Here is a 14,869-nt window from a genome sequence, read left to right as displayed (position 1 = left end):
GGGCGGGGGGAACGCCGCGAGCGCCGCTGCGTCACACCCACCGCCATCCCTGAGGAGGGCGGAAACGCGGAGGACGCCATCTTTGTGAAGGGGCGCTCGCCTTAAAGCGGCAGCGCCCCGTTGAGCTGCGTGCGTCCCGCCGCCGGTGTGGCCGTGCCCCGGGCGCGCGGTACTCCCGCCTGCGGGAACACGCCGGGTTCGCAGCGTGTCGGAGTTCCCCCCCCCCGGTGCGTTAAACCCTCTGGCAGCGCGTAGGGCGGGGCCGGGGTTCCGGCCCCTTTAAGGGCAGCGGCCCCTTTAAGGGCAGGGGCCGCCCTGCGTGGTGGCGGCGGGGGGCGGGGTGGTGACGTCACCGCATGACTGTGTTTTTATGAATGAAAAGAATCCGCGGGTGAGTAATCGGGGAGCGGGGCTGGAGGCGCCGCCCGAGCCGGCAGCGGCCCCGCGGGGATCAGCGCAGCCTCCCGGTGAGTGCCGGCCGGGCTGGGGGGGTAAGAGACCCGCCGGGACGCCCCGTCCGCTCTGGCTTCGCCTCCCGTGGCGCGGCCGGGGGACGGGGCGGCGGGGCCGGCGCTGGCTGGAGGCCGCTCTGCCGCCGCCGGGCGCGGGGACCGGGGCCGGGATGGGGATGGGGATGGGGAAGGGGTGGGTGTGCCCGTTCGGGCCCGGCCGCGCTTCCCTCCCGAGCCCCGGCCGCCGCCCGGAGGAAGCCGCCGCCGCTTCCCCGGCTCCGGCGCGGCTCCTCGGCCTGGATTGCATCAGCTTCCAGCCGCCCCGTCTCCACCTTCCCCACCGTCCCCTCCAGTCCGCCGCCACCCCGCGGGGCTCGCCCGGCCCGGCCCCCCTCGCCCTCTGAGGGGGTTCTGCTGGCGGAGGAGGAAGGCTGCTGGGCTGCAGCCCGGGCTCCCGGCCTCTTCCCCCCTCCCCGAGCCTCGGGACGGGGAGGGACCGGCTGCCGGTGAGGGGACAGGCGCCGCTTCGGAGGCTTCCCCCCACCCCGGGCTGCTGAATCACGGGGAGGCCGCTTCTCGCCCGCCCGCGCTCCCCGACCCTTCATTCCCGGCGCTTGCGGGCAGCCGGACCTTGTCCCGGGAGCCGCCGTGTCCCCACCCGCCGGGTGCGGGGCCGGTGCGGCGACCCCTCCGCGCGGGTCCCGGCCGAGCGGCTTCGCCCCCTCCCTGCCCGCGGAGAAGCTGCTTTTACTTTCTGTTCGGCCGCGGGCGGGTCTCGCCCGGGTCCCGTCCCCGGGGCAAGGCAGCTGGGGTGTTTTGGGTCCCCGGGGCAGAGCAGCATCCCGGCCGGCTCGGGGTGGGATGAAGGAGGGATGGGAGGCCCAGCCTTCCCTTTGTGGTTATTTTTTGCAGTCATTAATGCTATTATTATCGTTATTATTATTGCTACGTACTTTTTTTAAAGGAGTAGGGATGAGTCAGGCGGCCGGCGGGGGGGGGACGTGGGCACCGGGCAGGGGGCCAGCAGTAACCGGCTTTTCTCCTGGCCGCTCGGCAGGGCCAGCGCGAGGCAAGAATGGCTGCGGACGGGCTCTCCAGCAAGGCCCTGAAGGTGAGCACCGTCAGGACCCGAGGGGGTTAGGGAGGCAGGGGTGTGGTTTTGGGGGTCCCGGGTGACCGCCCCTTTCTCCGACAGGTGAAGCGGGAGCTGGGGGAGAACACGCCGCTGCTGTCGGATGAGGAGCTGATGGGGCTGTCGGTACGGGAGCTCAACCATCACCTGCGGGGCCTCTCCAAGGAGGAGGTGGCAAGGCTGAAGCAGCGCCGGCGGACGCTGAAGAACCGGGGTTACGCTGCCAGCTGCCGGGTGAAGCGCGTCTGTCAGAAGGAAGAGCTGCAGAAGCAGAAGATGGAGCTGGAGTGGGAGGTGGACAAGCTGGCCCGGGAGAACGCTGCCATGCGCCTGGAGCTCGACACCCTCCGTGGCAAGTACGAGGCCCTGCAGGGCTTCGCCCGCACTGTGGCTGCCCACGGGCCGTCTGCCAAGGTGGCCACCGCCAGCGTCATCACCATCGTCAAGTCTGGAGCTAACCAGGCCGCCTACTCCTAGTGTCGGCCTCTGTCCCCCGGCTGGGCATGACCCTCCTGGGGTGCCTTCCCCCACGAATCCTTCCTGTACCCTCCCTGACCTCCTTCCCACTGGCACCTGTGCCTGAAATCTTCCATATAGGGAGAGCTGCCACAGTGTGGGTGCTGGGACAGAGGACAGGACCCCACTGGTGCCCCCCAAAGCCCTGCAGCGCCCTCCCCTCTGATTCTGTTCCATCCCCTGCTGCAGCCCCCCTGGCTAGGCACCCCTCACCCTGAGGGATGCAGGCAGGAGGGCAAGGCCATGCACGCTACAGTGGGGAAGCATCCCGTGGCTCCAAGCTGGCAGGAAAACCCCAGGAGTGCCTCTGTTTTTTGGGGGAGGGCACAGGGGAGATGAGTGTGGGCCAGGCATTCCCAGGGGCATGTGCCAGGGAGGGAAATGGGGAGAGAGGTTTTGTGGTGTGGAGCAGAAGGGATACGATGGAGAGGGGCGTTGGCATTGGCCCTGCAACTTGGACCATGGCTGGAGCAGGGAGGCAGGTGGCAGCATGGCTGGAGCCTCTGAGGCTGGAGATGGTGAGGGAAGGTGGCAGGTCAGAGGGGAAGAGAAAGTGGCAGCAGGAGGGTGCCTGGTCAGGATGAGCAGAATGGGAAGAGTGCTGTGGCAGCCTGCAGCACTGGGGAAGCCCAGAGGTGATGGAGGAGGGACCTTCAGGCATGGGAGAGCTGGGGAATGCGAGCAGGTCAGCCTGGGCTGTCATATGCAAAGGGGAGAAGCAGTGGTGCTGTTTTATCTCTCTCCATCACACACATCCTTCACGCCTCTTCCTGCCTATGGGACACTTGGGCCTGGCCGGGTGTCTGAAATGCAGCAGCGCTGGCAGGAAGGAAGTGGAGGCAGCTGGAGCAGAGATAAACAGTTTTACTCGGTGCAGGCAGTGCAGGCCGGCTCCTACAGCCCCGCCAAGCCTTCCCTGGTGCCCCTCCGCCTACAAGGTCCAGGGAAGGGTGCTCCTGGCCCTGAGAGTCAGCGTTGTGGAGGCAGAGAGAGGGGTGGAGGTGCAGGAGGCTGGAAGCAGGGGTGGAGAGCATCCCTGCTCCTGGGAGCCACCCGGCAGGCAGGTAGGCTCCTCCCTTTGTTTTTCCTCCAGCTTGGATACCTGTGTGGGACAACCGGCTCTTCAGCAGGCTGAGAAGCTGGAGAAGAGTTGGTTTTGCTTAACACAGGCAGCACAGGGCAGGTAACAGGAGTCAGATCCCTCTTGGCATCTACTGCTGTAGATGATCCTCCCCCACTCCCCTTCCTCCCCCCCTTTCTGCCCCTGCCTGGGTATTGCCACGCCAGCCGCCCTCGGCTGCAGCCTCCACCCCTCCCTGGAGAGAGGTGCCCCGTGCTCACGGAAGGGGCACTGCGGTTACCACCCCACCCCACCCCCCAGAACTCCTCTTGTGTTTATTTATTGCACGAACATAAGTTATTTTCACGTCCTCTTTGCCATTCCGCCTCTCGGCACAGCCAGGATGTTGGTACAGAGCCGTACTTTATATTTTATATATGCAAATCACATTTTATCTTATACTTATATAGAGCAAAAAAATACTTATTTATTTTCTGACTTACAGTATGTGTCCTACCCAACTCCTCTGTATTTTGTAGACTTTACAAATAAAGCAAGTTCTTTTTTTCCACAGCCAGAGTATCTTTGGTCATTCTTTAACTTCAGGAGAGCTGGGTCTCAGAGAGACCAAGTTTTCCAGTTCCCTCTAGCTTTGCTGCAGGACATATTCAAGAACATGCCCCAGAAAGCTAGGATGGGGACAGCTCATGGCTTTCTAGAACATAGATGTTTATTTTATTCCAAGATTAATGGTTAACATCACCCCCACACATACACTTGCTTCTCAGGAGCTGGGCCGAGTATGTTCTTCCTAGGAAAGATAATACTTTGTGCTAGGAAATGTCCCTTCAGGCTACCCTCAGATGGGTTGTGGGAGAGGAGGCAGCTTCAATCAGGGTAGCTCTACCAAAAAACTTCCCTGCTGAGTGACCTCAATGCCAGGCTGGGCAACAGTGAGGAGAAATGCAGGGAGCTTGGGGCTGTGGGTGGTAGGTTAAGAGGAAGGAAGCGGGGTTGGTGCCTTACCCAGAGGTGAGGTCTGACCTCCTCACCACAGGGAAAAGCCACCCTTCCTTGGAACCGAGGTGGAATGGATAAGCAGGGCAGGTCCCAGCCTCCCAGCAGCGCTCCCATTGTGGGGCTGGGTTTAATATCCACATTCCCTCTTGCTGCTGCAAACTGTCCCAGGTCGCGTGTGGAAGGAAAGCCCTGAGCTGCTGGGCCCTGTGCCAGCGAAAGCAGCCCCCTTTCTCCCTCAAGATCAGGACTCCCTTCTACTCCAGGATGTTGGCAAATAGGTTTTGGTCCTGCCCTGGGGCCTCAGCCATATCTTGTCCCCAGGCTGCTGTACTGCTGCTTCTTGTCAGCTCCGGCCTACGCAGACAGCGTGAAGCGTTCTTCCCAAGGACTACGCGGCCGAGACCCGCTGACCCACGGAGCCTCAGCGCTGAGCAAAACCTCCCAGCAGTTCGGAGAAGTGACGCAGACAGCACCACGCAGAGGCAGCTGAAGTACAATCTATATTATCTCTATATTTTTATTTGTCGTCATATTTGCTCATTTCTGCGGAGTATAACGTCACAAAGACCAAAATAGAGAGCGGCTTATCGCTGAGCTCACATCAGTTCAACACGATAGGTACAAAACTAGGTGACTCTGTCTTATTTATCATACATTTTTTTTTTCAGTCGTTTATATACAAAGAACTACTCTAGGTGGAAAAATAATAAACAAATCCCATGGGTATGTTACATGGTAAACAAAAAGGAAGGAAGGAAGGAAGGAGAGGGGAAGCAGGTGAGGGAGAGTAGCTCCAAGGGCCTGCTCCTGGAACCAACATGTTGGTTGGGGCCCTGGGCTACCACAAGCAGACCTGCATGACCACGGATGCCTTGGCCTCCTCGGTCTCAAGCTCCAGGTCTCTTATTTGTTTCTCCAAGCCAGAGCAGCTTCAGAGCCAGTTCTTGCTCTGGCACTTACCTGTTGAGGGAGAACAGGAAGCTCAGAGATGATTTTGTGTGGTGTTAAAAATATAGATATATATAAATATAAAATTGTAACACATGGCAGCTGGCTGTTGTTTGGGCGCTAGTTCTTCATCAGGCTTTTCCAAAGGCAGCTAGTGCAAAAGGATTATACTTTAAACCACTACATACAGGAAGCTTTGAGAATACCCAGATCCTCTGCACAGCATATATATGCAGCATATAGTTCAGAATAATCTTTAAAAAAACACCTCCCCGAGCCTGGATCATCTTTGAGTTCAGCAGGGCAAGCCCAGGGATGTCAGACCTCGGCCACACAATGCAATGAAGACTGGAGACAGCCACCAATTAAGTGACACCAGGACACCATCAAGGCCTGAAAATGCAAAGGAGGAGGAGGAAGGGATCATGTCCCGTGCCCCACTTGCCTAAGAGAGAGGGGGGAGCTCAATGTAAATACCCCGTGCTAAAGGACTATTAATCAAAGCCATGGAAGATGGAAGGAAAGCCTGTTCAATCTGCAGTCCTGCGTTCCGGGTGGCTTATCGCATGAAGAAAAGGGAAGCTTTCACACCAAGCCCACACAAAGCCTGGCAGATAGTGTCTGCATGTCCAATTAAGCAGCAACAGATTTAGGGAAAGCAGTAACCAACTGCAGGGCATTGCAGGATGTGCACAAACAGGGAAATCCAGCTACAGGGACGCTGCTGGATCCACTGACCCTGCCTACAGCTCCCTCAAGAGTCGGCCCTGTTGCTCCCACCTGCTTTGCCCTCTCCCACTGTCCTCATCCTCATGGCAGGGAGCAACGCCACCTCTCTTCAAGCCCTTTTCCCCCCAGGCCTGACCCCCACTTCAGGCAGGGGTGCTGAGGAAACGAGGTGCCCTTCACTCACAGTCGCTCCTGAGCAAAGTGAATGAGCCAGCATGGAGATAAGGATACAAGCAGAGAGATCATCTCCAGGCAGTAAACCAGACCCCAGCTCTCCCAGCAGAGCAATGAGGGGCAACCTGGAAACACACAGGTCTGCTGACAGCAGAGTAGGTATCAGGCAGGGCAGGAAGAGAGAAACTACCACCAAGAGCACAGCAGCTTGCTCCAACCTCTTCCATTTTGCTTCCTGCTCGGGGGAATCTCATCTGTGGCATTTGAGTGTGCTCCCACTCCCCTCTACGCAATTTTAAGCAAGCAAGAGGCATTTTGTGGTCCCTGGACAGACCTACAGAGGAATCATTTTTATTTTGGCTCCAGTAAGTACCCAGGGGCCAATCCAAAACCCACTAAAAGCAAGGGGAAGCTTCTCCCACTCCCATGCCTGCTGGCTCCACCCTTGACAGCATCACAGCTGCTGCGGGGTCTGTGAAACGTGTGGCAGCAACTGCTGCCTGGGAAACTGAGGGACGATTTCAACCTGGCGTGTTTCAAGTCTGCTCCAGTTTGGCCCAGAACAGCTATGGAGATAAAAAAGAAACCAAAGGAGGGGAGTGCAACATCCCTCCCTGAATGCTCCAGCCCAAGGGCAAAGCCTATGCAGCTGGCAGGGGAAGTCAGAGAGGACAAGCACAGGAGAGCTACCTGTGAGAGACCAGGACCTGTGCTGGCAGCTACCTGGTGCAATCCACACCTTTGGGAGAGGCAGCTGTGTCCGTGGGGGACAGAAAAAAAAGAAGTAAAGTTTTTTAGTGTTTACATATCTTCCTTTCCCAAAGAGGAATGAAAGGGTCAGAGCACTACACACTTCCAGCACCTATCACAGCCAGTTCTCAGCTTTCTTAACAGGAGGCAGATGCTCCAGCGATGCTTCTCACCACAGGAATGCAGGGGAGATGGGAAGCTCGGCCACCTGGTGATTAGGAAGCCTCACCCTTGTGGGACAGCAATTCCATCCCTGCTGAGCTTCAACAAGCATCGGCTTTGATGGGGAGCAGGAGGGATGCAGGGAGCAGAGGAACAGAAAAGTCCTGTCCTTTTCCCCCTTGCTCACTCAAGTACAGGACTGCGCAACCAGGTGCCTAGGAGCCTGGGGCAGATGTTCCTTACTAAGCATTCAAGGCAATGGCTAGAGAGACCAGCCTCTGGTCTGGCCCTCAGGAATGCTTATCGCTGCTTCCTAACCCCATTTCCCAAGGATCATGGAGATGTTAGTACCAGGGAGCTGGGGGAGAAAACTGTGCCTACATCAACCATTTGGGAAGAGGAATACAGAGCAGTCGACTTGTCCAGTTATTAAAAACAAACCCCACAACGTTTTTGGCCACAACTCCAAGCTCTGGCCAGTCATGCTCCACATCATACGGAGCAGGTCTGGGAGGCCAGAGCTCCAAACCCTGGAGTTTTGCTTCAGTTAATTTCAGTCCATTGTTGCTGTAAGGAACGGGTTCGAGGATGGAGTCCTGGCCACCCCCACCTCCACACTGCTCATTGTGTCCATACCCACAAAAGCTAGTGAGTGAGAAGTGCCCATTTCTGCAATCTGCACTCTCTAGGGAGCGATATGACTCGAGTGTTTCTGCTTCAATAAATAAAAAAAAAATAAAACAAACCCAAAACCACCAAAGGAGGGAAATGCCAGCCTGTGCTGGCAGTCTCCCCTCCTAGAATTCATCATCAGAGCTCAGCAAGAGGGTCTTCTCATTGTCACGGGCACCCGAGCAGCTGTGAGAGCGTGAGATAACGTGACTGCCGTTGCGCCAGGGTGGACCATGCTCCAGTGTGGACTGCTGGGTGTACTGCTGGTAGGCTGGGGAGAAGTTGTGGATCGCATCTTGGACAATGTCGTGGGGGTTCATGGTCTCCTTGAGGCTGCTGGAGATGCTCTTCATGGGAGCACAGCGCCCTGTTGGGTAAAACGGGGAGGGACAAGTGAGGAATACCGCTGCCTTCCCCCACACCCCTTGACTCGAGGGTAAGGAGAACAGGGAACATGCACTCCTAGATCCTGTGGAAGTTACTTTACAGACTTCCTTTAGCAGCTGTTGAGGAAATGTCACACACATGGTGTCAAGTTTTACCAGCAGTGCTCCTAAATCCAGCCACTGATAGCCAAGTAAATCCAGCTGAGCACCAAACGGGGGACACGCCAGGAGACTGGGACATACCCAAAGTGACAATCTACATGACACACTACCTGCGCTGGCTGGGCCATACAAAGGCAGTCAGGTAGGGAGATGCTCCATTAAAGGGCTTCAGCAGACAAAAAACTAAGGGAATTCTAAAAACACAGGAGAAGTAGCATTCAACATTCCCATTCATGGGGAATTAGACGGACAGGCGGTATCAAAGTGCCCACAGGAAAGAAATCATAGAAGTGAGAAGCAAGGGAAAGGAGGGGAACAGGCAGTACCAGAAGCAGAACCACCCCAGGGGTGTCACAGTGATACTGTGAAGGAAGCAACAGCTGGAAAACTGTCCCACCCAAGGGCTGAGCACAGGCAGTGGCTGTGTGTCCTTTTAGGAGCTGCCATTTCTCATGGCATCTAAGTTCCACTTCCAGCGTGGGCTTCTGGCTCTGCTCAGCCCTGGGATGAGCTCACCAAACAACACTGACCACCTGTGGCCACTGCAAAAGCCAAGGGAGACTGGGGTGAGAAACCATCTTCTTTGAGAGACTGGGCAACTCTGGGGAGAGATTCATACAGTCCTGACAGAGACACTCTGAAACCAAGTGTTACATCACTGCCATGAGACAGTTTTACAACCTGCAACCCAGACCACCCTAAAGCAGCTGTGTGAGGCAGCCGACCTACATGGAAGGGGGCACAAGGGACAGAACAGGCAGCAGGCAGGCTGGGAAGCAGGACAGAACAACATCCCAACCAACGGAGACAAACACACAGAGCATGCTGTACCTACCGTATGGCCCATATGATGGAACAGCTGCATCAGGGACCAGTGGCCAAAGCAAGGGAGAGATAAAAGGGAGAGGAGAGAGAGACAGAGAAAGAAAGAAATAAAGAAAAAAAAAAGAGAGAGAAGAGAGAGGGGAAATGACAAGAACTGAACAAGACCCACCACCAAAACACCTCCCACTGTACTGACCCACAGTTTCACCCTTTCAACACCCACAGATCTTCCCTGCTGTGTCTTTCCAAAATTGGGACTGGCTCAGGTGGAGGGATCATCTATGTGACCACTGACCAAGGGCTACTCTGTCTTCCCACACCTCAGCACAGACTCCCCCCGAGCAGGATGGAACTCCTTTATCTGGAGAACACTGAATGTACTTCATGCATAGACCCAGCACGAGAATCCCCTTTTCCCAGAGGTAACATCCACCTCCCTCTTCCCCAGAACAAGCTTTTTAGGAGCCTAGCCCTCACAAAGTCATTACGGGAAGACCCTCCTCCAAGCCAAACATATTGCCAAAGCACAGCCTCATCCTCCTGAGCCAGACTCAAAACAGAGCATGTTACAGGCACTGTCCCTCCTGCCTTCAGTCTGTTGCACAATCTGGAGCAATGGAGTTCCCCTTTGGGGAGACAGGAAGGAGGACAAACCCACTCTACTAAAAGGATGCAACTTCTTGCAGCCCTCAGGTCTGCAACAAGCTGTCGTGGGTGGCATACTGGGGAACTGAAAAGGGAACGATGCAATTCAGGCAAGGTTTCTGCCCTGCAGAGCCATTGCACAATGACTCCGCGCAGACACCACGGAGGAGGGGATGTGATGTTTTCCAAACATTCAGGTTGGGAGTCATATCAGTGTGTTGGTTGCCACAGGACCAGCCTCCACCCAGGCTCACTACCAAACAGACACGCCGTATGCGCTGGCATGTTTCCTACCTTGGGCATCGAGCCTCTTGTCCATGTAGACCTTGTACGTGAAGGCATGGCGCAGCGCGACGGCTGCAAAGAACATCTCCACGCAAATGATGAAGTCCTGATACCCAGCAGCTACTGTGCCTTCACCCACAGACACGTTGGCAGAGTGGATTTTGGGGATGGCACCGCACTTTTCCAAGATGGCCAACAGCATCCCTAAACAAAGCAACAAGCTCAGGTAAATGTGCAGAAAACATGATCACATGCTAGCTGTAAGGAAGGAAAAGAGCTTTGCTGTATAGCCTAGATGTAAACCTGTTTAACACAGGAGCTACAAACAAAGCCCACTGGATACACCCATCTATGCTCACCTGTGTAACAGGGAAAGGAGCAACGAATGAGACAAATATGTTTAAGCAAAGAATGTTCAAACACTGACCCTCTGCTGTTCTCAAGTGACGCATAATCTGTGGAACTACAAGCAAGTCCAAAGGGCAAGAGGCAGTCAGATATTTCTGTGATCTCAGCATTTCCACTAGCTAGAGCAAAAACTGAAGAAACAGCTTTTCATTTAAGTGGAAATTGGTTTTGACACACCATTCCAAGGAAGATGTTTCTCCCTGCCCATAGCCAGGTGGCTGAAAAATACCAGAGAAGGCAGAAAGCGTGTGACCAGATGGCTGAAGATGATAACCCAGACAGCTTATTAGTTTGTCTGTAGACAGGGAGGATGGGCCACACTCCAACAGCCTAAATTCCACCTAAGTTCCTACTCAATTAGCCTTTGAAGTGCAGCTCAGTAAACCTAAGTAGGGCGTTGACCAGGGAAACGCTCAGAGCCAGTGAGTAAGAAGCTCAGGTGGAATTTCGGCTTCCTGAATGCGCCTCTGCATCGTGCGCACGTATTCTGAACATCCTTCGGCTCTGGTGGCTCTGTGGCAGCACACATGGCGTGCAGCCAGCTTGCTGCTTACATGAATCACAGGCACACCATTACAATTTTATTTATAGAACACTGAAAACAACCAAACCAAACCCTGAAAAATTGCAGATGTGCCACTTTAATCAATAAGATGGCAGCGTGCAGATAAAACGTTGGCAGCTTGTGCTTTAGGATTGTTCCAGGAATACAAAAGACTCTTCATCCAAACCTTGTGCACACACACAAACGGACAGTGGGGATTCAGAAGCACAGAAACAAAGGTGAAAACGAGCAAAACAAGTTTCCCAGAGAAAAACAATGAAAGATTATAAACACATAAAAATTACACAGAAAGACATTCTGGCTGTTAATCAGCATCTGCTCCATCAACTCTAATGTCTGAGCCCCTACAGAGAGCTTCGTGCCTACCAAGGGAAGGGAAAGGCAGCTCACCTTGCCAGAAGGACAGGAAGATGACAGACTTCACCATGAAGAACTTGAGGACTGGACTATAGGGACTGAGCAGGTCGCGTGTGGCGAAGTAGAAGAGGAAAAGGGCGTACAGTGCCAGGCTGACAGAGATGTTGTAGATGATCGTCACATAGAGGTAGCCACTGGTTACACTGAAAAAAGAAGATATGTATGAATACCTGAGTTTTCAGCATGATCTTTTTACCCCTTGCCATTGTCATGGGGGAGTTCTAAGACTCTGCTCCTTTCCTGTCTCTCTGTCCCATTCCCTCTCCTAAACCAAAGTAGGAAAAACCTGAAACCCACAGCCTTACCCCTGCCCTTTTCTCATATGCATATTAAGTACGTGTTGCCCCCCTGTCTATTCCCGTGGCTCAGGACACACAGGGACCATAAGCACAGCCAGGCAGAGAAGGGACAGCCAAGACTTGTGTGCTAGAAAAACAAACTTACTCAAAGTCACCATCCTGGTACTTGCCGAAGGCCTGAAGGATGACTGTGCTGATCGCCATGAGGGGCTTCACCACACAGAACTGCAAGGTAGCCTACAGGAACAAGAGGGGAGCAATGAGGAGGCAGGAGGTGCAGGAGGTCAAGTTCCCAAACCAGCACCACAATGGAGCATCCACTGGAACAACAAAGTAAGGTAGCACAGTCCAGTCACAACAAGGACACTGACCCTGCCATTTGCTCATCAGTTGTGCTTGAGGACTACGGCACCAAAAAAGGAGATAGAGGAGATTCAGAAGTGTGCTGTCTACTTGTCCAGAATGGGAAGAAAAATGTCTCTGTAGGTTGCTCCTAGAAGCTGATCAGATACCCTCTTCCAGAGCTCTCTTTCACAGGCTGCACTGCAGCACATTTACGCACGGTAACAGCATGTCAAACAAACAACAACAAACCCCACACTGCGCTACGGTATGGACACAGCAGGTCTAAGAAAGGGATACTGGGGAAGGGAAGGAAACTCTGACCCATAGTTACCATAAAGCTAGGCAAGAAGGTCCCCTGGATAGGAGGGGAAGCCAGTTCTCTGAGGATGAGCTTTGAGAACTGCCATCATATGAAGGCATTTTGTCTGCACAGCGCTGTGTGTTGCCAGACAGAAGCTAAGAGCTGCTCTGTTGTCACTTACAAAATGCTGACTGAACCTCCCCAAAGGCTCTGTGTCACTTGGGATCAGCTCTATCCATTCTTCCAGTACAAATCACTAATCCTATCGGGATGATTCCTCTCTCAAAACCACCCCATTTGTCGTGTTTCTAGATATGTCCTAAGAGAGTGGAGGGTTGTGACCCCAAAAATGTCTATCAGGTCTCCCTGAAGGAGCCTGGAAGCGCCTGGGCAGGTACTGAGCTGCGCACACGTGGGGAGGGCCGTGTATGTAAAGAAGGGAAAACCAAACAGGAATAATTGCTTTGGATACGAAGCAATTTGTTAGTGGTCATAAGACTTCAAGGAGATTAAAAACCCCAGCACATGCCAGTTAGTGAGTCACTGTAAATATGTGAACTGGAAAAGGTCAAGCTAATTGGTAAACAACTGCGTCCTCCGAGTTTCCCCTCCTTCCAATCTGGGGATGTTTTAACCATTTCCCTGCAATCCAAACCACCACATCCTATTTTTAGTTGCTTCCCTAGAAGATGCTACCACACACAGGAAGCATATGGATGGTGTGTGACCCATCTGCGAGACAGAGTCTAGATCGAGACATCTGTAAGGAAACAAACTCTCCAGATTTTACACCACAGCCACCAGCACATCAGCCGACTGCTGGAGGGCCTCAGGCAACAAGACTGACCCACAGCAGGCACTTGCCTGAGAACAGCTTGGGGTGGGGGTGAAGGTGGAAAGGAGGAATGATTACAGGTTCCTTTAGGATGAAAGGAGGTAGAAAGAGCAGAAAATGGGCACACGGTGTTGGGAGGCAACAGGAGCGCTGGAGATGCTGAGAGCCAGGATAAAATGGGCAAAGTGCTCCTCCCAATTTATTCCTCCTCCTGATCATCACAATGGTGGATACCGTACAGATCAGCACTGAGATGTGCTCTGCTGCCCTTTTGCACCAATCTTCCCATGAATTAGCCTTGAAAGGTCTTCCTCAGCAATCCTGGAAGTCTAGAAGTACTAGAAAGTGAGTCTCAGTGCCCAAGATTTCTCACCAAGGCAACATTTAAGCTTGAGCCAAGAAGGACGGAAGCACTTAAACATCCCTTTGCAAGACACCTCCCTCACAATTTCCACAGCAGAGTTAGCAGTTTGCAGAGGGCAGACCCGCCTAGAAGAACTGCTGCCAGACAGCAGCAAAGCCAAAGGAAAATAGCCACCTAAGCCTGAGTTACCAAGTGAGCTGAGGATTTGTGGAAGCAGTCAGAATCCTTCCCACGACCCCCAAAGTGCTTCTAGTTTTCATTGTTGTGGAAAACCTTCCCAAACACAGACAGGTGCAACCCACGTGGAGCCAACTGCCTGAGGCTGTGGGACATGAGAAACAAGAGGTCTAAGGGAAATTACTTCTCCAACACTCATGCCTCTTGATGAGTGCTATGTTTGCTTACAACTTATTTAAAAGGTAAAAGGTATCATTAAGAGCAAAAAGAATAGACAACACATCGAATCAAACAAGGGGTGTACAAATGAAGACCAAGAGAAACAGGAGACACAGCACAGTGGGAGCAGCTTAGAAAATAAAGTCTCAGGGATAAAACAGGAAAGCCATGAAGAAGAAATAGAATACAGAGAAACAGAGAAGAAAGATACAGTCCTTTTAAAAAGGCTGATTATGTTGTAGAAATTAACATGGGATATTACTACGAGGCTCCACTGTACCTCTGGTGTTTTTGCATAATGTTAAAACACAGCAGGTGGGACACAACATGAAAGAGAAGCCAGGGCAGGTATCTAGACCCAGTGACTGGAATTACTGTGAACCCTTTCAAAGAACCAGACCTGCTTCTTGATGTGTTCGTTTCAGTGAGTGAGTGAAGCCGTGAAACCCACCTGCTGCTTCGCAGCAGCCAGAGGTGACTGACCTGGGAGGAGCAGACGGGAGCCGTATCGAGGTCTCCATCTGCCCCATTCCCCCCACCTCGACATACCCAGTTCAGCACAGACACACACACGCATGATGAGCAATATTCTGTTCCTCCCACAAAACGTTGTGTCACGCTTAACCTCCACCCCCTCCTCAACTCCAAACCACAACAGCAGCACTGGGAATTCAGGGGGCTGTTACGCAACTGTGGGGTGTCTGCACCAAGAGATAGCCATCAGTTTCTTAAAGTTGTGACCTCTGCAATCCAGAAAGGATGTAGGAAATCAGAATTTCTTCCCAGGGCTAACATCAGATCCAGGAGATTAATTTGGTCTTCTGCCAAGACCTTCCTGATGCAAGGCTGAGTAGAAAATGTTACTATCATTCAAAACAAGCAAACAAACCAACCCTGAAACACGCATCCTTCTCTGGAAGCTTCTCAAAACGATATTGTAACCCCCCTCAAAGGAGTGCTCATCTCAGAAGTTCAGCAGCAAAGGGCACCACTGCTACCCACACACACTTCATTCATTTCT

General features: G+C 53.5%; 2 protein-coding genes across 2 annotated transcripts in view; one reads left to right on the top strand and one right to left on the bottom strand.

Annotated features, from left to right (window-relative positions):
• Positions 1-407: 407 nt before the first annotated feature.
• On the top strand, positions 408-3,733 carry MAFF (MAF bZIP transcription factor F). The gene is made up of 3 exons (XM_084262489.1): positions 408-467; positions 1,510-1,563; positions 1,648-3,733. The coding sequence occupies exons 2-3, from the start codon at positions 1,528-1,530 to the stop codon at positions 2,059-2,061; spliced, it is 450 nt and encodes a 149-aa protein (XP_084118615.1). The 5' UTR covers positions 408-467; positions 1,510-1,527; the 3' UTR covers positions 2,062-3,733.
• A 951-nt stretch (positions 3,734-4,684) lies between these two features.
• Positions 4,685-14,869, bottom strand: part of TMEM184B (transmembrane protein 184B) — a 31,118-nt gene continuing 20,933 nt past the window's right edge. Inside the window, exons 6-10 of the mRNA XM_084262795.1 lie at positions 11,753-11,844; positions 11,282-11,451; positions 9,928-10,122; positions 8,999-9,022; positions 4,685-7,982 (exon numbers count right to left, since the gene is read on the bottom strand). Coding sequence (XP_084118921.1) covers positions 7,741-7,982; positions 8,999-9,022; positions 9,928-10,122; positions 11,282-11,451; positions 11,753-11,844 — 723 coding nt within the window. The 3' untranslated portion in view covers positions 4,685-7,740. The remainder of the gene's footprint in view (positions 7,983-8,998; positions 9,023-9,927; positions 10,123-11,281; positions 11,452-11,752; positions 11,845-14,869) is intronic.

This window comes from Gallinula chloropus (assembly GCF_964237585.1).
Source record: "Gallinula chloropus genome assembly, chromosome: 1".
Taxonomy (NCBI): domain Eukaryota; kingdom Metazoa; phylum Chordata; class Aves; order Gruiformes; family Rallidae; genus Gallinula; species Gallinula chloropus.
This window is presented reverse-complemented; position numbering and strand designations above follow the sequence as displayed.